General features: G+C 41.1%; 1 protein-coding gene across 4 annotated transcripts in view; it reads right to left on the bottom strand.

Annotated features, from left to right (window-relative positions):
• Positions 1 to 12,713: 12,713 nt before the first annotated feature.
• Positions 12,714 to 26,721, bottom strand: part of GLCCI1 (glucocorticoid induced 1) — a 58,009-nt gene continuing 44,001 nt past the window's right edge. For 2 of the 4 annotated variants that reach the window (XM_061344695.1, XM_061344696.1), the window contains exons 6-8: positions 22,504 to 22,714; positions 16,701 to 16,821; positions 12,714 to 15,631 (exon numbers count right to left, since the gene is read on the bottom strand). In XM_061344695.1, coding sequence (XP_061200679.1) covers positions 15,283 to 15,631; positions 16,701 to 16,821; positions 22,504 to 22,714 — 681 coding nt within the window. In that variant the 3' untranslated portion in view covers positions 12,714 to 15,282. The remainder of the gene's footprint in view (positions 15,632 to 16,700; positions 16,822 to 22,503; positions 22,715 to 26,721) is intronic. The other 2 variants (XM_061344697.1, XM_061344698.1) reach the window with 1 other exon arrangement.

Here is a 26,721-nt window from a genome sequence, read left to right as displayed (position 1 = left end):
TTGCTCTGGATTACGTTTGCCTTGATAGTTGCTAAAATACTTGTGGACAATAGCATTTTTAGTAGCTGAAGCAGTTAGGCTAAAAACAAAGATGAGACTGTACTGCCTTCAAAACATCTAATTAACTCTTTTTAAAGACATTAAAAAATGTTTGGCTTTGGTTTTTAGGTCACAGATTTTAGACTTTCAGAATTTAAATTAAAAAGCAAAAAAGCTCCTGTCTTGATGGAACAATTAAGGGCATTGCACAAGTTCACGTAAAGATGCTCTGAATCCTCATCATGATTTTAGATAGAAAAACATCTGAATGATTGTCCTTTTTACACAAGAAAAATATTGTTTTCTTCTCCCTCCTCCACCCAACCTGCACTACTAATAAGTTCATATTAAGGTTCCTTATAGTATGTAATTTTTGAAAGTAACTTTAGCTTTGAATTCTCAGTCTCTGCCCTATGCAATTTTTTCACATTTTCAAATGAAAAACAAAATTAAAAAAAGGAGCCAAAGGTATTTAAAATACGATTAATTTTGCTTAAAGAAAAGCAACTGAAATCTCTATGTACAATGTATTAGTATCATGAACAGTTATTGAGCTGCAAACTGGAGCAAGAAAGCTAGCATCCTGCAAATATGATTTTTTTTCCAGACAAAATCTTATTTACAGAGTTACAAGCAATACTTCCCTACTTCCAGTGAGGTGTAGGGCATGTGCTTCTTAGCAGTTTGGGCTGCAGTGTCACTACACGCCTCAGTGCTGTTGGGAGAGATTTTCTGTGATGTAGTAGGGGGGACAACAGGGTAATTCATCATCCTGGTGAAGTTACGGATTGATTGTTCTTACCCCCATAATGTTCATCTTGATTTAATACGCTTCATTCCCATGGCTTATTCTGGGTTAGTAGTGGTTTGTTTTAAAATAAAAACAGCTGCAGAGCCCCTGTGGCAGATGAAAACAGAGGTAATTGATTAACTGTCTTTATCAGGAAGTTTATTAAAGTTGATGTAATTGATTTTGGTAAGTCAAGGTTTCTACAAATCTAGGAACAGCTGCTCCAGGAGAACTGGAGCACGCGCTTTGGGAGCAGAACAGCTCATAGAGAAAATTCACAAGTAACTTTTTCAAGTAACTTTTCTGGCTTTGTTAAGCTATCAAAATTAACCTCTAACATAGTATAATACAACTTACTTTGTTCCCTTCTGCTGGTTCAATATCCAGCGTTGCATGGGCACGACATTGTTGTACATCGAAGCGGGACCACTTGGCCACAAGCAACCACCTGCCTTCCCCCAACACCCTATTTTAAATGGGTGCCCTTCAAATGTTAGGGACTGCCCATGCTAGAAGAAACAGGACTGCCTAAACAACAAGGCAGCTGGGAGTGGAGAAGGAGCACAGGAAGCAGGTTTGCTCCAAGTGGGAATAGCAGCAGGCCTACAAGCCCTGACAGCTCCAGGATCAAAGCCTGGAAATGCTCAGTAGAGCTAGAGATTAACATGAAGACATGGCTCTCAGGTGTTGTGCATCATGATGAGCTTTCCTGGGGCCTCTGTCTCTTCCATTTGACATCACATCCCACCAACAGTGTCATGGGATACTGGATGAGCACCACTGAGGAAGGAATGAATGGTGGTTATACTGTCCATACTTGCTGCTAGGAGTATGTGGGGTGGAGTAGCCCCAGGATAAAGGAAGAAGAGCTGGAAAGACTTATCTTCTCTGAGTGCAGTTCCCAAAGGATTTTCAGACTAGCTGCAAGACACTGACATGGTAAAGGTGCAGCCCCTCATCACTTCTCCGGGCTCCCTTCCTGCAGTTACTGCTTCCACCCATGTGGTCCAGCACAAGCTGCTTTTTTCTCCCTGTTAGGGGGCACAGGGCAGGCCAGCACGGAAGAGCTGGGCAGTGCAGTTTGGCCCAGTCCTGCTGACTCATCTCCTCCATGAGGGCTAGTTGCAAGCTTTGGACTTGGGCCATAATAAGCCATAGCCAGCTAGGGACCCAGAGTATTTATAAGCGTTGTTTACAGGTACGTAAGTAACTGAAAGTTGAGTCCTCACTGCAACCCAGGCACACTATCTCATCTAGCATTTGCTGTATATCCCCCTCTGGTTAGCCTGCTTTTAGTTTCTGCTCCTTGTAAATGGCGTATTTTTAAACAAGCCACCATATGGGAAGGCAGGAAGCAGAGCAACAACCAGGCTTGACAGTAGCTAAGCAGCAGAGGATCTTCCTCATCTGAGAAGCAGAAACACTAAGACAGTCTAGTGCTATGCTGGCAAACCATGTACAAACAAGTTGCTTCCCACTGCTGGGGCTGCTGGCATTGCTCTGCATGTGCTCAGTGCACAGACACCAGCTGCCATGGTGCACAGGAAGTGAGCACCATGTCCACACACACACACACTCACTCCCATGACAGTAAATGAGGCTTCTATGGGCAAACAGGCCCTGCAGGTTCAGCAAATTTGGCCTTCGGAACCCATCCAACCTCCAGCTGCAAGGCAGACTGACGTTACCGTCAATCAGACCATTACCCAGGTGTTCATTAACAGTGCTCTCCTAAGCATAAAATTGACTTTTCTCCTCATTGACTAATTAGAAACCAGTATAATCTTCCCTTTAAGTAATACAAGGTATTTGCCTGCACAGGGGCCAACCATGTTAAACATGCTGGAGCAAGTCCAGATTAGAGCAGGAAGATGCTCTGAGGTCTGGAGCACCTCTGCTATGGAGACAGGCTGATAGAACTGGGCTTGTTTAGCCTGGAGAAGAGAAGGCTCTGAGGAGACATTATAGTGGTTTTCAAGATATAAAGGAGGCCTGTAAGTAAGACTGAGAGAGGCTTTTTACCAGGACCTGAGGTCCTTGGTTGATATTCAAGGATCACCTGCTACAAGCTCAGGAGTGTTGCATCCCAAGTAGAAGGAAGTGCAGCAGGAGGGCCAGGAGACCTCCTTGGATGGATAAGGAGCTCCTGAGGAAAATTCAAATGAAAAAAGAGGCTTATAGAAAGTGGAAGCAAGGACAGGCAGCCTGGGAAGAGTACAGGGATGTTGTCCGGGAAGCTAGGGACCAGGTTAGGAAAGCTAAGGCCCAGTTAGAATTACCTTGGCTAGGGATGTTATGCATAACAGGAAGAGATTCTACAGGTACGTAGCGAATAAAAAACAGACTAGGGAGAATGTAGGCCCCCTCAGGAAGCTCTCAGGAGAACTGGCTACCCTGGGTTTGGAGAAGACTGAGGTTCTGAATGAATTCTTTGCCTCGGTCTTCTCTAGCAAAGGCTCTGACCACACCACCCAAGTCTTGGAAGGCAGATGCAGGGACTGTGAGAATGAAGACCTTGGGCCCACTGTAGGAGAGGATTTGGTTTGAGACCATCTTAAGAATCTGAACATGCACAAGTCCATGGGTCCTGATGAAATCCATCCGTGGATCCTGAAGGAGCTGGTGAATGAAGTTGCTAAGCCACTGGCCATCATATTTGAGAAATCATGGCAGTCACGTGAAGTTCCCAACGACTGGAAAAAGGGAAATATAACCCCCATTTTCAAGAAGGGGAAAATGGAAAACCCAGGGAATTACAGACCAGTCAGTCTCACCTCTGTGCCTGGCAAAATCTTGGAGCAGATTCTCCTGGAAGGCATGCTAAGGCACATGAAAAACAACAAGGTGCTTGGTGACAGCCAGCATGGCTTCACTAAGGGGAAATCCTGCCTGACCAATTTGGTGGCCTTCTATGATGGGGCTACAGAACTGATGGACAGGGGTAGAGCAGTTGATGTCATCTACTTGGACTTGTGTAAAGCATTCGATACTGTCCCACACCACATCCTTGTCTCTAAATTGGAGAGACATCAATTTGATGAATGGACCACTCAGTGGATAAAGAGCTGGCTGGATGGCCACACACAGAGAGTTGTGGTCAATGGCTCAGTGTCCAGCTGGAGACCAGTAACGAGTGGTGTCCCTCAGGGATTGGTGTTGGGACCAGTCTTGTTCAACATCTTTGTTGCTGGCATGGACAGTGGCATGGAGTGCTCCCTCAGCAAGATTGCCAAAGGCACCAAGCTGTGTAGTTTGGTTGATACACAGGAGGGAAGGAATGCCATCCAGAGGGACCTTGGCATGGTTGTGAGGTGGGCTGATGCCAACCTCATGAAGTTTAACCATGCCAAGTGCAAGGTCCTACACCTGGGTCGGAGCAATCCCAGGCACAGCTACAGGTTGGGCAGAGAAGAGATTCAGAGCAGCCCTGAGAAGGACTTGGGGTGCTGGTCGATGAGAAAATGAACACGAGCCGGCTTCAGTGTGCGCTCGCAGCCCAGAAAGCCAACCGTATCCTGGGCTGCATCAAAAGGAGCGTGACCAGCAGGTCGAAGGAGGTGATCCTGCCCCTCTACTCTGCTCTTGTGAAACCTCACCTTGAATATTGTGTGCAGTTCTGGTGTCCTCAACATAAAAAGGACATGGAACTGTTGGAACAAGTCCAGAGGAGGGCCACGAGGATGATCAGGGGACTGGAGCACCTCCTGTATGAAGATCGGCTGAGAAAGTTGGGGCTGTTCAGCCTGGAGAAGAGAAGGCTGCGTGGAGACCTCATAGCAGCCTTCCAGTATCTGAAGGGGGCCTATAAGGATGCTGGGGAGGGACTCTCCATTAGGGACTGTAGTGATAGGACAAGGGGTAATGGGTTAAAACTTAAATGGGGAAGTTTAGATTGGATATAAGGAGGAAATTCTTTCCTGTGAGGGTGGTGAAGCGCTGGAATGGGTTGCCCCGGGAAGTTGTGAATGCTCCATCCCTGGCGGTGTTCAAGGCCAGGTTGGACAGAGCCTTGGGTGACATGGTTTAGTGTGAGGTGTCCCTGCCCATGGCAGGGGGGCTGGAACTGGATGACCTTAAGGTCTTTTCCAACCCTAACTATTCTATGATTCTATAAGGGGTAAGAGTTTTGGACTGAAAAAGGGCAGGTTGAGATTAGCTACTAAGAAATTCCTCACTGTGAGGGTGGTGAGGAACTGGCACAGGGTGCCCAGAGAAGCTGTGGCTGCCCCATCCCTGGCAGTATTCAAGGCTGGGCTGGATAGGAATTTGAGCAACCTGGTCTGGTGGAAGGTGGCCATGGCAGGAGGGCTGGACTAGAAGACCTTTAAAGGTCCCTTTCAACCCAAAAAGTCCCAACCCAAACCATTCTTGCTATGACAAAGCAAGGAGACTGCCATTTGCTGTGCAGCAGCATACAACTCCTATCAAGTGCATCAACTTTTAACCGTTCTACCATAGCAAAAGCTTGGTGTGTTCAACCTTGTAATTAAGCCACAGTGGAAGGGTATGAAGTTCTGGGTGCTTTCAAAAATTCACAATATTTAAATTAAAAAGAGAGAAGCATGCTGTAGCTTGGAGGTGAAGGTCTGGCTCGTTCTAGCTGCCAGCTATTTACACTGGTTGCTATTGGAATCTTTATGTGGTAATGAATACCAAAATAGGAGGAGAAAAAAAGTAGATAAGAAGTGACTACAGACCCACCTCAGCTGTTAAAGAAGTTACAGCCAGTCTACCCTTCAAACAGAAGTCTTTAACCCAGCCCAGAAACCTACTGCAGGGTGTATCTTTTATTTTGGACTTCCACAGCAGTAGGAAAGGCCCCAGGACAGGTGCTGGAAGCCATATGCCTGCTTCATCAACAGGCTGCAGAGAGGAAAAAACCCCTTTAGAAGTGCTGCACAATGAAGTCATCCACCCTGTCTGCATGTAGGTGGGTGGGTAACAGCTGGCTGCAGGAAACAGCACGCTGAATGTAACAGGAGCAGGATCCAACAAGGGGAAAAAACCAAACTCCTGCTATTATTCCATGTGCAGTCCTCAGAATGAACCCTTTACACGCAAGATGCAGAAATTAAAATCATGGGCTGCTGAAGTAATCACTTTGCTGTTACAGCTGCCTGTTTTTCTGCACGGATTAGTCAGTCTGTGTGGTCTTCCATGGTCATCTCTGCCTTGAACTTCAGTACCAGAGCTTTGTAACACCAGAGTCTGACAACAAAGCATGACCCTGACCATGGCAGGGCAATAGCTTGATTTGATTTTTAGAAGGCAAGAGAGATCTGAAGAATGAGACAAGTCCTGGAAGGGTTTTTCTGATCTGCAGTTCCGCTGGTCTTGGGCTGGCCTGACCTTTCTGCAAGGTTGGCCCTGGAACTGGTGACAGGAGCCAGAGGCTGCACAGGAGCCAGAGGCACACGAGCAGCCCAAGGCTTTTCCCCCCAAAAATGCCACCTTGCGCTGTTAAGTCACAGAAGCCTGCCCAGGGCTCGGGTCCTTGAGCATCCGAAACCCATCTCAATGTGGGCCACTGTTCCACAGTGTCCTAGCAGGGCCTTTCCAACTGTAAGAGTCGCCTGTAATGGCACTGATTTGGCTGAAAACTTGGCTAAATAAAGAGAACAGTATTAGAGGCAGCAGAGGTCACACAGGCAGCCTGCGTTAGGGGGAGATGCCAGCAGTGCCTACAGCAATGCTAGAGCCCTTGGGCAGGGCCTGTGGCCACCTCCACTGGATACCAAAGCACAGCCAAGCTTACCTGGACAATACATGCAGCTGCTACTGCTCTTCATGTAGGGAAATAATTAGGAAACCCTTAATTGAACAAAATCTTCCTTTTATCAATCCCAAACTCTCCCTCCCCTTCCCACACCAAGCACTTCACAGCTTTTACTTTCTGCTGTAAGGAAAGCAATCAGGGTCTCCTTGGAGGCCAGAGAGCTCTTGGCTTTCCCAGCTTTTGCCACGTTCATTAGGTATTATTGCTGTGCTTCAAAGGCTGGAGAGACCTCCAGGAGTGCAGCTCCATCTCACCACTCACAGTTTAAGCCACGGGAATGGTTTACGAAACAAAGCATAAAGGGAAACAAGAGTAAATAGCAAGCAGGCAATCAGGAAGAAAGGCTGCACTGACACTGCTTCAAGGCCTCCGCTCTTACTCCCACCCATTTTAACAGCCCATCCTGTTACCAAACACTAAAAGCAATCAGCAAACACTAAAAATCCATAATGGGTCGTTTTCCTACTAGATATTTTCAGGAGCAGATTGAACTGTCTGTCCTGGGGTGGTTTTCAATGAACAGTACAGCTTTGCTGTAACTGGTTTGGGTTCCCTCTCTGTTCCCCATAGGCACATGAAGTAATTTAATGGAGGGCTTAATTGAGTTTGGGGTACATAATGTTGGGTTTTTGATGGTTGTTATCCAAGTGGAAAAAAAGAACGTGTTTTAAGATATAGGAAAATGCTTCTATGGCCCTAAAATAAGTCATCCTGCTGTGTAGCACTGCCAAAACAAAACAAGTTGCTTTCCACAGGGAGGACTGCCAAAGCAAAGCAAGTGCCTTTCTGCAAGGAAAACTTAATCCATAATACATACCGTCAGCATTGATAAAATCTCTATCAAGGTGCTCATTTTCTGCACCAGGGTACATGAAACAAAACAAAGTAGAACTAAAAACACAGCACAAATGCCTGAGCCACAGTAGTGTCAAGTACCTTGGGGCCAGTCTTACCGTGACTGATGGGTTCATGATGGTTCCTGTCCCCAGCTTACTGCTGGAGCCCGAAACACCGCTGTGATGCTGCCTGCCTCAAGTCCTGAAGGCTGCAGGGGGCCAGGTCACATCCCCTTGGTTTGCAGCAAGGAGCAGGAAACCTCTCCTGGTTACCAGAGATGGTAGAAAGAGACTCCCAGGCAGGAGGAGCAGGCAGAGCCTGTACATACCAGGCTGGGAAACAGACTCCCATGATGGTGAAGGCGGGGAGGTGATGTTGCTCTGGCACCAGGAGGACAGCTCCTGCTCCACCTGCAGATCTGCATCTACAGAACAGGGCCGCTGCCCTAGGAGCCACGTCCATGAAGCCCCTGCAACTGCCAAGCCCAGGCCCAGCAGCTGAATGCAACGTGCAAGCTCTCTGCTGCCAGTCTGGCCTGACATCCAGGGAGGTTCACAGCTTGCTGGGGACTTGTGTCCAGGACATTAAGGAGACAGTGCTGAGGGCTGCCCAGTCAAGTGCCAAGGAGGTGGTCCAGGTTTTGCAAACGAAGGTTGTAAGGTGATGTGGTCAAGACAGACCTTGAAGATGACAAAATAGGCAAATAATGGCAAGACAACAGCACTGTGAGGGGCTGTATTTTCTCTCACTGGATACAAAAGCACATCATGCTACAGTGCTGCATTCAACAGCCTTTCAATTAGGATGCCATCAAAGAGATAGATGGCAACTGCTAGATGGCCTCATTTGGAGACTGAACACCACTTATCCAGGCTAATGCTGTATTAGGGCATCCACTATCTTCCTAACCCAAAGCACATCCTGTACATACAAAAATGCACATACAGGGTTATCCTCCAAATCAGGTTCAGGTAGGGCCTAGGCTGCCTTTGCTTTCTCTTTGATTAGAAAGGCCCACTACCACTATCGTCATCCCCCCACCTTGCCCCCAAGGGTTCAGCATTCCCCTCCAGAAAAGAGTCAAGAAGGACAGAAAGTCCTCCCTAGAGGAAAGCAGGTTCTTAAGCACTGATTTCAGAAAGTGTCTGAACTGTCTCCTTTGCATTCTTTACTGAAACAGAAAGCATATCTACCATTGTACCCAAAGTCGTTTCATGAACAACAGCCCCTGAATGAGAAGGCAATCCTTAAAATACACACACATGCCCCATCCAAAATAAAACCATGCAGTGACAGCCTGTAATACATCTCTCTGTACAGTCAGAGATGTAAGGCTACACCTGAATTTTTTTCAGTGACTGACACCAAAATGCTGAATATTTTTCAGCATCCTCAGGACATACAGTGAGTTAGAATCTAAAGGAATCACAAAAGCAGAGTCAAGGATATTTTTTTTCCCCCGTTTCCTAAAACCAAGGTTTCGTTTCCAAAATGAACACCTTTAGCTTTTAATTTAATGGATGAGTTCTTTCTTCACTATGTAACAAGCCCAAAGATACCAGCAGTCTGATGGAAATGCAGGCTGTTACTCCCTGAGAAACCTCTGCATCACAGAGATAGGGCAGGACTAGAAATTCTTATCCAAATAGAAATCTGAAAGGAGCAATTGCATCACACAGCCCTTTGGCACCAAACCTTAACAGGGAGTCTAACTCCTTTTAGCCTTCTCCATGGAGAAAGAACCTTCTTCCACCAAAATCTCCAGAGCTCTCAGTTCTCATCTCCTCCTGCAGTAAGCAGTTAAGACACCCAGAGTTAGCTACAAAGACATGCCAAGCAGTGTGGGTTTAGATAGCGCTATTTACTTACAGCTTATTTGGAGGAGTAAAAGCAAAAACCAGGGTACAAGAAATCAGTTACCATGGGTATTACTTAACGTACATTGCCTTGAGCAAACCCTGTTTCTCAACCAACAGCTGTGCAAATCACTGCAAAGTTTAACCACACACTTCACTGTGCACATACACACACAAAAAAACTAACACCCCTCACAAACGTATTTTTCTAGAGATGCCATTATTAGCCTAATTGTGGTGCATTAACAAGCTCAGATCCCCATACAAGGCCAGGGGGAAGATTACATACCTTTCTTTTCTCCCAGGCTCCCAACTCTTCTGCAGGAGCTTCCAGACTCCAGCTCAAGGCAGCCAATTTAACACCAAGCTTGTTACAACCTGAGATAAACTTCAAGTTCTTCCTAAAAAAGGGGTTATTTCCCTAATCCAGCTCATCTGATCGCTATTCTCTCTTGTCAATTGAATCAGCAGCTCAACTTGCATGTTCATTGACTTCCACTGTGGTCTTTACTGAGGAAACAAACACTCTACCTTCTGGATCAGTGTATTTTCCTATCCATCAGCCCCATTTGAGTGACACATTATTTCTGTGACCTTTTGCACCCCACAAGGACATTGCTAATCTCCAGTTTCTTGCCATCTCTCCGAAATTATGGTGCTATTGAGGAGGTGACAGAAATCAAAACCACTATAAAGCTGCTCAACCCGCTGCTTTACTGGAGACTGCATGTGTGATACAAACCAAAAATGTTCAAAAGCCAGAGATTATCTTCAAAGAACTCTTCCAGACCATTTAAAAAGTGTTAATTCTCTAGTTAAAAATACTGCAGCATGCTACTTTTTTAGAGGGGCAAGAATGCTTATGGAAGGTAAAACCCCTGCCTCTTCAAAGTCAACTGAAATGTGAAAAGCCCCAAATAATCATGGTAGGCGTATAAAAGCACCATTTGCAAGCACATCCTTTGTAAGATCAACCATTTTAAACATCTCAGTACTTGAAAACATCCACCCGTGCAAGTTGGCCCAGTACCTAATTACCCTTAGTGCTAAAATAAATCCACATTTCCAGTGTGAATGCATCCAGCTTCTTCTTTTTTTTTATTGCTTTAGTATTCCTTGTCTGTTAAATTTAAGTAGCTCATTACTAAGTACTTCATACATAGGTATTTACTAACTGGGATGAAGCCCTTCTGAGCCATCAAGCTAAACATGCTGAGCTGCTACAAAACCTTGCCGAGTGGGTTTTTTTTTTCCCCAGTACCTCAATCATTCCTATAGCTCTTCTCTCAGCCTTCTCCAGCCTTTTCCTGAACTAGTTTTCCAGGACTGGTTACACTAACACAAACAGAGACAAAATACATGTATTTTAACAGCATGACAATCTTTGATCAAACAACTTCCTTCAGCCAAGCACCAACTAGGAAAGGCTGTATGTGCACATCCCAGCAACAGTTGTACTTTCCCAGCTTTCACTCACTTTTTCCCTGCATTTATGTTCTGGAAACACATCACAGGAACTATGGTTATTTCCTCCCAGTTCTGTAGCTTCAAAATGTATTTGCATGGCTGTATTTAGCAAAGCAAGCCAGGCTGTTTTGCAGCAGTAATTGTTGCATACACTTCTACTAGTCATCTGTTATCTTTGAGCTGCTTGACTGAAGGTATCAATCCATTACATCATGGAGTAAGGCAAGCAGTTTGCTAAGCCTCAGTGGTCTTTGCTTGCAACTGCAATGCCAGCCAACATCTCTAATCCATTTTCTTCTGTTCATTTTGTATTATTCCAGCCTTATGTTTAAATACTATGAAGATACCAAGACTCTACCCTTGGGCTAGAATCTGGCCCTTCCCAAGAACTAATTTGTCAGGAAGCTGTGAATCACTCCCGACAGCACTCTGCTTTCTAAACAGAAGCAGGTCTGTTGCCCCCTTACAAATTCTTCCAGTATCTGAAGAGTCCACTTCCAGAACCAACTCTAGTAAATGTAACATTCAAGTCATAGAATAGTTTACATTGGAAAAACCCTTAGGATTATCAAGTCCAACTTAACCTAGCACTGCCAAGTCCACCCTTAAACCATATCCCTAAGCACCACATTAATAGATCTTTTAAATACTTCCAAGCATGGTGACTCCACCACTTCCCTGGGCAGCCTGTTCTAATGTTTCACGACCCTTTTGGTGAAGAAGTCGAGAATGATCTTTTAGTCACAAAGCTGGGACACAAGAGATTATTTCATTAGCTCTCTACTCCCAGCACTTTTCAGACTGCTTGTCTTGGCTTTGAGGAAGGCATAGGTAGTGAACTGCAATAAGCACACAACTTCAAAGTGTGGCTTATGTGGAAGCAGCACGTTAACCACAACCATAACTAAGCAGGCGAGGCCTAGGTTCACCATGGGGATGGTGAAAAAGTTACCGGTGGTACAAGTTGCATCACGTCCTTTCAGACCAGATACATGCTCTCATCAAAGCAATTCTTGAGAAGAAAACACCCTCCCACACAAGGACAGCCTGAAACTGCTACAGCCAAATCCAGTTTAGAGGACAAGGCAGTCACAAAGCATTTCCTAGCAAGCCCCAATGATGAAACGGCTGAAATAAAGCTGTTTCTGACTTGAAGGACATCATGCTGGGTAGGATGATATGCCCTGTGAGGCTCCAGACTTTCAGCATTTCAGTTAGCTTTCAGTTAACGTTTTTAACATAGTCACATTGAAACCTTGTAATCTTTGGGATGATGAAAACTTACATTTCTACTTACTGATAATAAGCATTAAACCATTCTTGACGATCATTGCCATGGTGCTCTTCAGTAAACACTGACTTTGAAGGATTGACATGTATTTAAATACTCTTCTTCCTCCCTCCCCTCACTCCCATCTGGAAATAATTCTGCAAGTCACATGACAATCATTTGGCTCATACAAAACAACACAAAACCAAGACTGTCAGTAGATTTCTACCACATCCTTTAGGGGTTTGGTTTAGTTTCACAGAGTGAAACATCTAATGGCTTTCACAATTTTCAACAGATAACTTGAAATTAGCCATACCACAAACACAGCAGCAGATACACAGTTTCCAAAAACGCTTAAATGATGTTTTCTCTATGCTCTGAAGAAAGAATAACCTCGTTATATGCAGAAATAAAATATGCTATTTTAAGCATATTTAAGTAATCAGCTATTTTTACATTTTTTTCCCCTTCCTAGAAGTGCTATGCAAAAATCCATAGAGAAGAGATTATCTTGTTCTAGAAGACACAGCAGGCTAGTCATAAGGATACATGACTGACATTATTCCAGATGTAAATTTGGAACAGTATTAAACTTTACTTTCATTGTATGTTGTTTCATACTGTTTCCAAACCAAGTTAATGAACCACTGCTTTTGTGCATCGCCCCCACCATGGTTTTTTTTAACTATAATTTTTATTTAAATAAGACACAGGAACTTCTATACCGAAAAAAATACAAAACAAAAGCCACACATTTCCTTGTGTAAAGCAATATTGTGTGATAACTTGAATACTGTTCAGCACAGTGGCTAGAAATAACAGTACAACTATGTACAAAACTTTAAACAATATTTGACAAATTTCTACAGCTGGATGTAGAATACAATTGAGATAAACAACTGCTGGGAAATTTACATGGCAAAGCATTAGCTTTAACACATTTGGTTCAAAACCTTCAAATCTGCTAAGAACAAATGTGCAATTTAATTAATATTTAGTTTCTCGTGGAAAAAATAAAGAGAACACGTAATGGCATTGCAAATACTGTACAGAATTCATCACTGATCTAAAAACCACTCATCGTATCCCCTGGTAACCTAACACCAATAACAGAGACTATGATTTCTTATCTGGACACAACCAGAGCATAAAAAGATCATCATACTGCAATGTTAATCTAGAAAGAAAAGTATTAAAAAGAATCGATACTTACATCATGAGTATTTTCTCCCCTTTATCTTCAGTCTATAAAATATATAGTGTTTTCACCTAGGCCTGAGGTTAGTAGGGTTAAAGATGGCTGTTGTGTTTCAAGGTGGTTTTTCACATGAAAACGGTTAGAGACAGACCTCTCTCTCCTATATTTCTGCAAGGGGAGTCAAAAACAGTGACCTTATAGGCTGCAAATCCCACCTTGTGAGACAGTATTAACAAAACCTCAGTAATAAAAAGGAAACAATGCTTTATCTCCAAAGAAAGCACATACTCAGTGAGTAGTTATTGGTGGCTCCCTCTCACCCCCCCTGCAATCTCATCATCAAAAGAGGAAAAAAACATAATGGAGCAAGTTTAAATGCTCAGTAGCTGCAGGCTACTAATCTCTTCTATTCCTGGAAAAGGTGAACCTTATTCTCTTAGGAGCACACAGCATAAACGTAGTTCCACTGAGCTGAAAGCAATGGAGCAAGAACATGAAGTTCATTTTGCCTTTGGGGTCCTCTTTGTATCACAGGAAATTATCTCTGAAAGCAAGGCTCCCCTCGTTGCAGTACAACAGAAGAGCACCACTAACCCATTCTGGCCGTGTCCTGTTTTAAAAAAGTGTCCAGCCTGCAAAACCAGGAGTATTTCATCAGGATTTTTCTTTTATTCACACTTAAGGAGGGGGAAAAAACACACTTTTACACACACAGCTTAAGTAACTGAAAGTTATGGGAGAAGCTTTGATTAAGTAACATGAACTTAAAACTACTGTTTTCCCCACCCTTCTTAGAACACCCACTTGCTACTTTTGGACTTTAATCCCAAAACACAATTACTGACTACATAAATAAAATGCTGCTCACCTAACACTGCTTGACAAAATCTGAAAACCTATTTCCAACCAGCAAATGAATGGACATTTCCAAAAGAGAAACTAAACATTAATTTGACTTTTAGACGGTAACAGTAGCATTTCACATCCTTAATTGCCAACAAAAACACGAGAGGAAATCCCCATCATCCCCTCTGTGAAACCTGAAAAAAATGTCTGTCCTCGAACAAAAACATTCTTGTCTTTCAAAATTCTCTCACACACAACGTGGAATGTTTCTCATGTACAGCCTAGTACTGGACACTTTATTTGCAACAGTTTAACAGTCGTTAACTGAGCAACACCTGAAACCTTTAAATGCCACATTTTTACATATATTGAAATGACAGTAAATGCAACAGTTGTTTTACTTGTAAGCACATGACAAAGTGATATACATCACAGATTTGCTGGTTCTCCTCATGTTCACCCATGTCCAGGGTCATCGTTCACCTGGATCTGAATGCACTTATTCCAAGAGAGTGGAATGTAATGAGGAAATATTAATGCATAAAATAAGGAAAGGCAAAAGAGTGATGTTCCCTCTTTAGCTTTGTAGCTGTAAAATATTTTATATCCCAATATGATATACATTCCAAGTTACCTGAGTTTACACTTCAAGAGAAGTACCTGAAGCTAGGCCATAGGGTGGGCACTGTGCAACTGTTGTGGCCACTTTTTTTTCTTTTTTTTTCTTTTTTTTTGCATTGTGTGTATTACAGAAGTTAGAAACATAAACACCTGGATCAATTGTAAACATAATCCTGAAGTACAGTATTTTCCATAGGACACAACACAGCAAGACATCTTCTATTCAGACAGGCAACTTTTTTTTTTCTTTTTATATATATATATATATATAGAGCTTATTTATACTGTAGAATTTGAAACAGAACACAGGACACAGTACTAATCTGGTCAAACATACTATGAAATGCATAGTCTCCACTTAAAACGCATAATGGTATATGGATTCTGCAGGCATTACTGCTTTCTCACAAAAAATGCTGAATGTGAATTCTGTCCCTGACAAGAACAGCGTTGAGATACTTTTTGCGAATGCTGCTAAGTATTCCATGTTGTTCTGAAAGGTTGCCAACTCATGCAAGTGTATCTGAACTACTGTCTCCTCAGTCCTTGTTTCAGGGCAGAGGCCTGCTCCACCTTGGTCTAGATTAACACATAGCTCTGAGGAGAGGAATGCTCTTCAGTCTGAATTTCTTGCAAAAGCGGCTGCTGCTGTGGGGACGGCTGCTGTACCGGGACCTCTGGGGAGTCCATTGTGCTGGTGTCATCTGACAGAGATGAGAAAGAAACCCGAGATGAAAGCTGCTCAACAGTCAGGGTGCTCAAAGCTGTGCTTTGACCAGAGTTTGGAGAGCTCTTCAGTGTCAGGTCTGAAGCAGGAAGGAGGGGGCCCAGGAGTTTTACAGGACAGAAAGCTGATCCGGTTGGGATGAAATTAACCTTGTTTTTGTCAGGACATGAAAAGAGAGGGGCTGAGACAGGCTGACGAGACCTACAACAAGAAAAAGGATTATGTACCTGGCCATCCAAGATGTCTCCTACGTCATTAACTTTGTGGTTCTACACGTTGCTAAAATGTGAATGACAAGGAATGGGATTAATTGGACAGAGGGGCAAACATCTTCCATATTGGTAGTCAGCTAACTGATCCACAGCATTAAGAATAGCACCGTCACAAAAATGACTTACTAATTACTGGATAAACATGCAACTTCCAGCAAGAAAAATCTGCAGCACATATACATGTGAAAAAAACGCTGCAGTAATTTAGAGCGGCACAAATTCTTCTTGAATAATAACAATGCAGCAACAAGGCATTTAGTCATATTAAATCCCTTTGAGAACCTCCATGAAACAGTCCTCTCCTTTCCAACATTGTGTAATACGTCTTGGAGGCTTCCTCCATAACCCAGCACTGCTCCTTCACCATCCAACAGGCAATGAATGCTGTCAGAGCAAGGAAGGTGCCCTGCTTAATTCTTTCATCCACAGGAGCTAAGCATGCAACTTGACAGCATGTGCTCAAATACTGCTGGGTCTAGGGGAAGAAGACGTGATGTCCAAGAGTCTGATTTCCGATTTCTTGCTCAGCAAAACTATTGAGCGAAGTCCATGCCATAAGTATACTATCATCTACAAACACTTTAAGTATGTTTCATTCCATTTTATAGGTTTTATACGTATCAAAATGTAACCTATGCTTGGAACTGATAAATTATAACAAGGAGAGTTTTTGTTTTAAGCCACGAACACTTAAGAAGTTAATAAAAAAAATATGGAAAGAGGTTTATAAATGCTTAGGAAATTAAATGTACCTTATCTTTTCTGCTTGGATTTTTGCTGCCTTTTATAAATGCACAAAAAGAGTTCAAGCATAAAAGACTCCACTTCCTCTTCAAACCAACGTGAACACTTCAACTTCTCTTCTGCACAAACTCTAAGAATAGTTTGCTCCTGAAAAACTCATCAGCTGGAATAGTTTATTCATCTGCAGTTGAACAGGCTCAGTAAACAGGTTTACTGCTTTGCAGATACCAGCTGATATAAAAGGCATTACTTACGACATTTCCTCAAAGACCTTCACTCGCTCACATCCCTCTGGGGGCTCTCGTTTGAACATGTAGCTGTTGTTTGGTTTGGGAGATGAAGCATACTTGGGCAACGGTGAGCTACTCCCACTGTCTGAAAATTTAAAGCAGTTATATTACTAGAGATTGAGAGTGCTTTTAATTAAATTCGATTTCCAAACAAGATGCCTTTTTTCACAGTTTAGCCACTATGCTCGCTTGCTTCCACAACAATGCTTCCTTTATTGCAGGCTATTTCTAACACCCCTGTATAGCACATTTCTTCTGAATAAAAGCTTCAGTGCAGCAGTAATCTATCATATAACAACACGTAACAGGAGGATATTTTTATCCAGAATACTGCAAACAGAACAAAGCAGAGCTGTGATCCTGGAAACAAGTATGTTCTTTATTATGTATTTCCAAAAACATAAATGAACAAGGTAATATGCATAATACATGCAAGAAGAACTATGAGTGGTAATGATAATATGCCTTCTCACTGTATAAACACAAGTATTGAAGATGTGTGTATACAGCATGTATCTTAAACATAATGCTTCACTTTGTTAGTCTACTGAATAGAAGTTGCAAAGAAACAGAACATGTTTGTAACACAGGTGCTGATAACTCATCATTACAATGTCCAACCTTAGCTGCTTTTGTGAAGTTGTTTATTATCCAAAACTCAAGCTGTCACTATTCAATTCTCTCATCACTGCTAACTACATGATACAGGTATTCTTCAGAAGTCTAGCTGTCTTGTGTATATTTTTCTAGACACACTTAGAACTAAAGGTGCAAAGAGCTAGGATCCAAGGCAATAGGCATGTTTCTTTATACTTCCAGGAAAATTTAAGAGAGAAGGCTCAACTCTGGTGATGAAAGAAGTACAAAAACCTGAAAATTTAATATTGTGAAAGAGTTCACTTTAAACACTCATCTTGACAACATGATATTCAATAAAGTATGTATAAAAATAATTACAGAAAAGTAGCCTTCTGCAGTAGCTTCTACCTTTTCAAAGAGCAACATCTATCTCGGCCTACTATCAGTGACTCCTAATCTTTGCTTGGGCTTACAATTAATCAAATGAAACAAAATAGCAAGGGGGGAAGTATCCCCTAACTTATAAACACACCTTATTTATAAAGAAATAACTGCTCTTGCTTTAGCTCCTTTTGAGTTCTCCTACCGATGTGGGGTACCTTGCCATTTTAAACTCAGATACCTTTGTTTATTCTGGTGTTGCTCACTGTGCCTTTCCAGCAACAGTGGAAAACCAAGCAAAGCTCCAAGCACTATGATCTAGATTCACTGAAGCATTTAGATTTGTCTTTAACAGCTTACAAACAGTAACTACATAAACTTCTTTATAACCATGACTCAAATACAAAGGCTGATCATTAGAAGTTTTGAAACATCTCCCGTACAAGACACAAACCAGCTCAAATATCACACTTCCCTTTGGAGATTTACTATGAAGGATATGAGAAAAAAAACACAAACACCTCTCCAGTTGAAGTGAACCTCAGCAGTGTATTGATTATTCAAGCATTTTCTTGCTGAGGAGTGAACACAGAACTTCGATTTACAGAATTTAGGTGTTAACTATATAAAGGCAGAAAAAGCTGAGAGACAACACAGATATTTGCCAAGCTGGGAGCATGATGGTCCTGTTGGCACTTTTCCACTGCTGGCCCTCACAGCTCATTTCAAACTCAGAAATCATTAACAGAACCCAGACAGTTTGTTTCCTCCTTCTAATATTTAAAATTGAAGATCCAAGTTTCTATTTAAAAACTTGAGACATAAAATGTGCTACTGTTCATTCCACCAAGTAGTGGAAAACTGTGGAAATACATCCAAGGAAAGAATCAAATGGAATTCAAAGTCAGTTCTTGGAAGATTTAGAGTCTTGTCTAGCCAGTTCAGTTTTCAATCAAGTTTTCAGTTTATTCAGCCCTGTCTGGCTGAAACTTCCTATATAAGACAGCTGTCAAACAACTGAAAAAAAATTATATGGGATAATTTAACCATTCTGTTGTTCTCTTTACCCTCCCTGCTTTCAGTTTTCTAAGTTTCTAAGCCTTTCATTTTGACCAAATGCACACCACACTACTGTTTGAAAAGTACGTGTGATTATTAGGAGGCTCACATGTACAAGCTTGGTGCTAGTTCTACACGTACAGCAGCAGTGTGAGAACAAAAGGGTACTGGGCAAACACACAATGAATTGAAGTGGCAAGAGGTGGAACTTACAGCTTAAGCCAGTCTCCACTTGTGCATCCTGTAAGCTCTTAAGTGCTAAACTGTCACGTTACTGATCCTTAATGACACTACAAATGCGTATTCTCAAACTGTGCCATTTACACATGGGTTTTTTTACTGTCTCAGAGGCAGCGGTGCAGGAGCCTGCATATTAGAGGACACATCTGTATCTTCCACCCTTCCACCAGTAGGGTGTGCTCCGCTGGCGTATTTCAGCCAACTAATCGAATTTCATTAAGATGACAATGATTGAAGATTAACAGATGTAACCTTTAAAGTGAGTTTTGTTACCATAACCACATAGCAGACAATATGGAGCCTTATTACACAGAATTTATAAACCTAAATATTCAAAATGGGTGTATGCTGTTATCTAGAAAATGTTCAAGATTGTAATTAAACACTAAAGATACTATTTTAAGCAGAAGACTTAATATCACAAATTGTACCTTGCATATATGAGAACAAAAAGAATCTGTAAAACAGGGCTTTAAGTGACAAAACTTAAAGGAAACAAGAAACACTGCCAGTGAGCCATGAGATTTGTTTTGATAGACTCAAAAATACCTGTTTCTTAAAACTATCCAAAGACTTCACATAGCATTTTAATTTTAAAAACTATGAATCAGATGCCCAGAAGTTAAAATGTATCTTCAGTTCACCTTCACGAACATGTTGTTTGTAACAGCCTGCTAACAACAGTGGAAATATACAATGCTACACAAAAGCATCTAAATCAAAATCCCTGAAAAACAGCTTATACTGTCTGGTTTTGTACCAAAAAGGTGAATTTCATCTGCTTGTACCTAAGGATGCCTTTGAACTTTACCTCTGTCACAGCTGCTAAGTATGCTGTGCAGCACTCTGAATTATAATCTTATGGAGCAGAATATCATAAAACTGATCTAGTGAAACCAGTAGCTTTAATGCAGCAAGGCAGTCACTTACCTTGCAATAGAGTGATACTACAAAACAAAATCATAAAGCCAGGTGCCATTAAAACATCTTCTTTCCCACCCTTCCCTCTCCACTCCAATCAATACCATTCAGTATCACCACTCCATTTGGAGCAGTTATTGTGGGCCTCTTCTGAAATCTAGTTTTCACTTTTTTTTTTGAAACATTCAAAAGGTTTAGAAGCTTCTCACAGAAAAGGTAAACCAAACAGCTGATACAGTCCAAAGAGCAGCTGCTAGGGCCTCAGGCCAAAGCACAGCTTTGCACAATAAATAGAAGATGCTTTAGAAATGTAAAGCAGTGCTGTGCCTGTACCCAGTGCTGGCTCCTCTCACTGCTCATGTGTCTCGGTGAAGTTACGAACCTCCCCTTCCTATTCAGCAACACAGTCAGGAGCATTCATAAAGCTGATAATTATATTTTTTAAATGGTAAAGCCAAGTTATTCCCATAGAGAGGAAATAAAACCTCAACTTGAGAAAAGTATCAGGAAAATATCTTGGGTTTAAAGTGTCTGTGTTCAGTTATACAACAAGTTTTTCAAAACCTAACAGGCCTGACAGCAAACCCACAGGTTTTATTCTAGCATCACAAAGACCTTTAAAATGAAGGTGTGAAAACTATTGAGTTTTGTTTCATAAAGCAGTTAACATTGACAACAGATGTTAAGCTCTCAAAGCTTGCTATTCCCTTGTAATTTCTACCTATATCCCTCATATTTAACTATTTTTTAAGATAATATGCAGAGCAATTGGCCTATGGGATCTTCATGATCTGAGAGCAAAAGGTGCCTTTCTGATTACGTTTTTACAACCTCTGAGGAAATTACTTTCTCTTAGAAACAACTACATATTTTTCTATCTTGTCCTTACAGAACAAAGTTGTGATAAACACTTCAAGCTTTTTCATAAGCACGGTATTAAGTACCTTAAACTGATTTAGAAATGCAATTATTTTAACTTTACAAAGCTGGCTGTTTATCACCATCACCTATGCTATGATTAAAGCAGGCTTTTGATACAAACCTAGCATTAAAGCCAGTTCTAAAGCCAAAATCCACAAATAAGTATCTATTCATTGTGAACCTCAGCAGTAAATTTTACTCCGATTAGCTGTTCAAAAAATCCACGACAGGAGATAAAAACCACTGAAAAGCATTAAGAAGGTTAGATACACTACTGCCAATAAAGTACAACTGAAAATTCCAATTACTGTGATAACTGAGTGCTAACTGCACAAGGAATTGTTCTTTTCATTTCCTTGCTTTTTAACTTATACTTGTTATCAGCACAAATATGAACAAATTAACCTGTCTAGACGTTTCCTTGTATGCTAACACCTTAGTGGATATCTCTGTAGTGATTCAGTCTTGACGACACATTACAACTCACATGCATACCATAAGAAAGAGAAGTCTGGAGGGAGCTGATACCTTTGTTATTTTTGGAGCTGGGCCAACCATCATGTCGAGCTACAACTTTTGCTTTGTTGTGGTTAACTCACACAAGCCACCCTCAATCCACGACTTGGGCAGGTGGATTTGTTTTTCACTACTTCCTTTTAAATCCAAGATGGGAAAGCAATACTTTTCAGAAACCGAGTACTTCTCCTGATGCCCCCAATCTTATTCCCAAGTTACTTTAAAAATTATTAAACAGACAATACTTGCAGAAAAAGCGTAACTTTACTTACAACCTCAATATAGTGCTGTCTTTAGCTCATCTGTAAATCTAAATTAAATTTTAAAATCCTGTTTTCTCTGTGAAACTTACTACTCTTAGCTTGCACGTTTTACACAAATCCTGTATCCCTCAGAACTAAAGCCTGTGTTTCCAACTAGCTGTCAAGAAGCTCAAGGATCATTTCATTAGCTAACAGTTGCCCAAAAAAATCAAGTCTTCTTATGCTGGTGCATGTATTTTCATACTGTGTGTTGTGTCAGAACATGTAAGCTCTAGTTTACTCCCTCTACAAAACTAAATGACATTTTACAGACTTTGGAAAAAAAAAAAAGGCACAAGATATTGACATATAAACACATAAATTATTAAGAAATTTTGCGTTGTTATGCAACATACACACACAAGTAATTACTCCCCATCAGATTGTTCAAGCTCGTATCTGAGCACCTCACCAAATAGCTTCAAGTGGAATGCAAGTGTTCAGAGGCAGAGTACTTTAAAAAGCAGTCCAAAAATTACTTCATCACCATTTTGATCAACAAGTAACTCACCCATGATGAATACATACAGTCTACCACAGGCCTTCTTGAAACCTTTTTTTAAACATAAACATGTTACAGTCTGAATTCTTCACATTAGAATCTTCATAAATAGTTAAGACTGTTTGCTGTGCTCCTCTGACGTATTTATGGAAGATGTTTGTGAAGTTTCACAAACAAGAGGGAAAAAGATATGTAAACAAACAAAACCAATTTTAAGATAAATCCTCAATCCCTCCACAACCATCAAACAAAAACAAAAACTGATGTAATGAATAAAATGAAGGTAGTTGTAAAAGCAGGACACCACATGCCTCCCATAGGTAAAGGCAGGTCATTCTACTCTCACCTTTATCACGATCATAGAGTAAATCTTCTGTTGAGCAAGGACTCCCATCCTGAGATTCAGGAGGGCAAAAGGGAGAGACACATGGTGAATGACTGCTGCAGCTGCTGCTGCGCTCCTGGACAGATGGAGTCTGAGTGTCAATGCTTCGTGTACTACTACTACGGTAGTGAGCAGGTAATGGGGCCCTTCGACCATCAGGGATATCCAAAGGCTGCAAGAGAAACAAGCAATTCAGGTTACAGAGAAAATATCAAACTACTAAGCAATGTGATCCTGTAGCACTCATAGCTGAAATAATGTGGCAAGGTCTCAAGAACAGCAAACAAGGCATTTTTGAAATAACAACTTTTACACAAGAAAACAACGCAATGTACAATGGGCACATCATAGATTAATTACACTGAATGCTGGGACAATGTGCAGATGTTCCAAGCCAACTATATACTCTTAATGGAAAGTTAACACCAGAATGCACTTCAACATATGCTAGCAGTATGCTTTTATATTAGTTTTAAAAAGCAAACCTCCCCAGTAAATCAATCTCTACACTTTGTAATGTAATTTTCAATGAAGGCCACTCTTACGCTGAAAGAAAAACAAGTACTCTGACAAAGATCACATTTGGATTAAATAAAAAAAAAAAAAGGCAGATGCAATGGCACACTATTGCTGTAACAACCAACTAAATTACAATTATAAGTGAAATCACCCAAATTTTGCTAGTAAGTTGTAATTCTCTAGCACACCTCTACATTCCATTCTTCAGTTCTGGAGGTGACCTCTGACAAAATGGCAAGTAGATGAAGCACAGGCTTACACAAGATTCACAAGCTTTGTCTTGAACCAAGGCTAGTAAGCACTGCCTGCGCGTACTGTTCTAGTTGGCACTGGTCAGAGTGATCTTGCATCCCATTCCCCAATACACTGTGTAGACATCTTCACAGTAATAGACTGGCACGCTCTACTTGTCCTTCCCAGTGGAAAAAGTAGCTTTCATAAAGACCGTGCTGCTTTAAATGCAAGAAATCAAATGAGAATTACAGATCTGTTTAAAAGTGAAGCAGAAAAAAATGTCTGTGAGATTTAAATACAATTTTTCTCCCCCCAGTTCAGTGAGGATTGTATCCAAGCCAGAGAACAGCTTAAATGTTCTATCTACAGAAAAGTAACATCTTTTTCCTTCTCGCTTCAAGTGAATATTTGAATTTTATTGCTTTTCTCTTCCCATATATTCCAAAACTATGACAACTTGTTCCAGAGACTAAAATTCAACACTTTTGATAATGATGAGGGCATGAAACCTATTTGCCTAGCATTGCATTCTCCTCTTTTCAGCAACAGTCTATCCAGAAAACCACCACATACAAAGAGGTAAAGAGGCAGGAAGATACTTTTACTTCTTCTGATCCTTCCAGTTAATACCATTTCACATTTCAATTAAGAGCAAAGAAACGCACTATTAAGAGAATATTACAGTTGCTACATCAAATGCTGGAAAAGTCTGGACACAACTGTGTGGTCTGTTCCAACAGCTCAACTGACACTGCATATGCGTTACAACATGTTGCTATTCTCATCATGACTTATTCAATGCACAAGATAGACCTGAAGCATTATATCATTTGTTACACAGAGAGAGGAGATGTAAAACCAAGACTGAAGTTGTAGAAAGAAAACACTCTCATAATTAATGTAACCAAAAAAAAAAATAACTGCCATGCAGAACAGTATTTTCATTTCTGTCTCTACCACAAAAATTCTATGAAGTGCCAAGAAGTCATCTGAACCAAGCTCTCTCTTCTATAGTATTTTTTCTGGATGACCAGTCTATATAGGACTGATGTGCAAAAGTCTTCAGCATCCAAAGATGCAGAAGGAGACCATGGGAGCTGCACTCTAAATTCCTAAAATGGCATCCAGTTTCCCAGGTTACGCAAGAATCACATTTATTGAAGCCTGATGGATTTATGTCTCTCCATTCATAAAGTTTAGATAATACCATCTTTCTTCTTACACAGGTGTAATAAAAAGAGAACAAAATTTCAGACACTCTCCTATTATACAGAAGCAAAAACCCAGGAAGAAATTCAGATTTATGACTTCAAAGTGGGCATTAGGACACATATGTAATGAAAAGAAAACAAAAACAACGCGTGGAGACCTCATAGCAGCCTTCCAGTATCTGAAGGGGGCTTATAGGGATGCTGGGGAGGGACTATTCATTAGGGACTGTAGTGATAGGACAAGGGGTAACGGGCTCAAACTTAAACAGGGGCAGTTTAGTTTTCTTTCCTGTTAGGGTAGTGAGGCACTGGAATAGGTTGCCCAAGGAAGTTGTGAATGCTCCATCCCTGGCAGTGTTCAAGGCCAGGTTGGACGAGGCCTTGGGTGGCACGGTTTATCGGGAGACGTTCCCGCCCATGGCAGGGGGGTTGGAACTTGATGATCTTAAGGTCCTTTTCAGCCCTAACTATTCTATGATTCTAACAACTGTTCATAAAGTGCCTATGCTATGCTCTATATAACAGGTAAAACAAAGATTCCAGGGAGTGAAACAAACAGTAAGCGGATTACATAATTAAAGACTTCAGGATAACAAAGATGTTCTTCCACACCCAGAGGAACAACACAGTCTGCAGTCAGGAAGTATATCCCAAATCACATATTTCAACCTCTGCTGAATTAAAAGGTGAGGTACAAAAAGTCATCCATATTTTTAGTCATGCCTCTAAATATATATACAAGCCGAAAAAGCTAAATATTTATCACTCTTTCCAAGTTAAGTAACTTTTAAGGCATAGAAAATACCAACTAATTGAGATTACTGTGCTTCTGTACGTATATTTTCCTTAATATTGAATCCAAGTTTTGAGAAGTACAAAATCTGCATGAAAAATACCAACTACAAGTATTCTACTTCTTAAAACTTTATGTATTAAATCTGATCAACATAAAAACATACTTTAGGAGTTACTTACCATGAGTCATGCCTAAACTATTCTAAAAACCAAAATCCTCATAACCTTACAACATAAGAAATAGGGCAACTAATTTGGTACAGCTGCTATTAGATTCCATAATGCTCAATGCATGTAAAACCACTAGCAATTACTGCGTTCTATAGGTTGGGTTTTGGGGTTTCTTTACAAAAGTGTCCAGTCATATATTATACTTATGCCAAATGCATTCTGACAGGAAACCTGCCAACCCCTGTGGGACAGTATGTTCTAGGACACAGTTACTACCCTCATCTCCCTGCAAAGGTATTGAAATGCTCAATTTGACAAGAGCATGCATTTCTCAATACACTGTTAAAATTCACCACTTTGTTTTCAGTATCGATCTTTCTAATGGAAAAAAACCCAAGAACACCCTTACTTAGTAGCATCAAGAATGCTGCTATGATATAATATACCAATGGGAGCCTTAAAAATAATCTGTTCTTAAGAAGCCTTATGTGTGTTTGGGAGACAATTTCTTGAGAGCAAAGCATTCAATGCTTTTGATTTGAAAACTGTTCTCTGGAACACAAAGGCAGACATAAGAAACCAATTCTTCCTTCTAGCATCAGTGAAGCGATCAATGAATTTGGTAAGGTGCAAGTGCAAAAAATCATAATGTATCATGGGAAGGAACACTTGGGAAAAAAAAGACTTTTCAGATGAAGAATATGAAGATGTGAGGATCCTCTCTATCTGTACAAATTAGAAAAAGTCCCTTTATTACAGGATTAAGTTTTCTGACAGGTACATAAAACCACCTTGCTATTTCTAGAAGCATTAGAAATCAAACACATTTATCTTTTTACTTATACTGCATGATAGTCCACCAAAATTGCTTCATTTCTAATTACTTCAGTATACTCAAGACAGTTCTGGTGATGGTTGGGGTTTTTTTCTGAATAGAAGATGCATGAACTTGTTTGTGTCCTGCTACGGGGCATTTTTCATTATTTTGCAGTATATTCTGCAAGAGGGAACACCTCTTACCCCCCACTCCCTACAGTAAGTCCATCAACTTATTGTACCCAAGTCTCCAACGTTTGTACTGTGGAGTCACAAGGAGACAAAGAACAAAAGCCTGCCACTACTTCACAAAAAACGGATTCCCTCTTACAAGTTACAGTGGGAACACAGACATGCCACCACAGTTTCCTGGAAGGCTGGTTTAACAAGCTATAAAACAGGAAGGAAAAATATATCCAGGATCTCTGAATAA

Source organism: Neopsephotus bourkii, unplaced genomic scaffold (genome assembly GCF_033783945.1).
Source record: "Neopsephotus bourkii isolate Nb327-2 ecotype Australia unplaced genomic scaffold, CSIRO-AGI_Nbou_v1 NB_233, whole genome shotgun sequence".
NCBI lineage: Eukaryota > Metazoa > Chordata > Aves > Psittaciformes > Psittacidae > Neopsephotus > Neopsephotus bourkii.
This window is presented reverse-complemented; position numbering and strand designations above follow the sequence as displayed.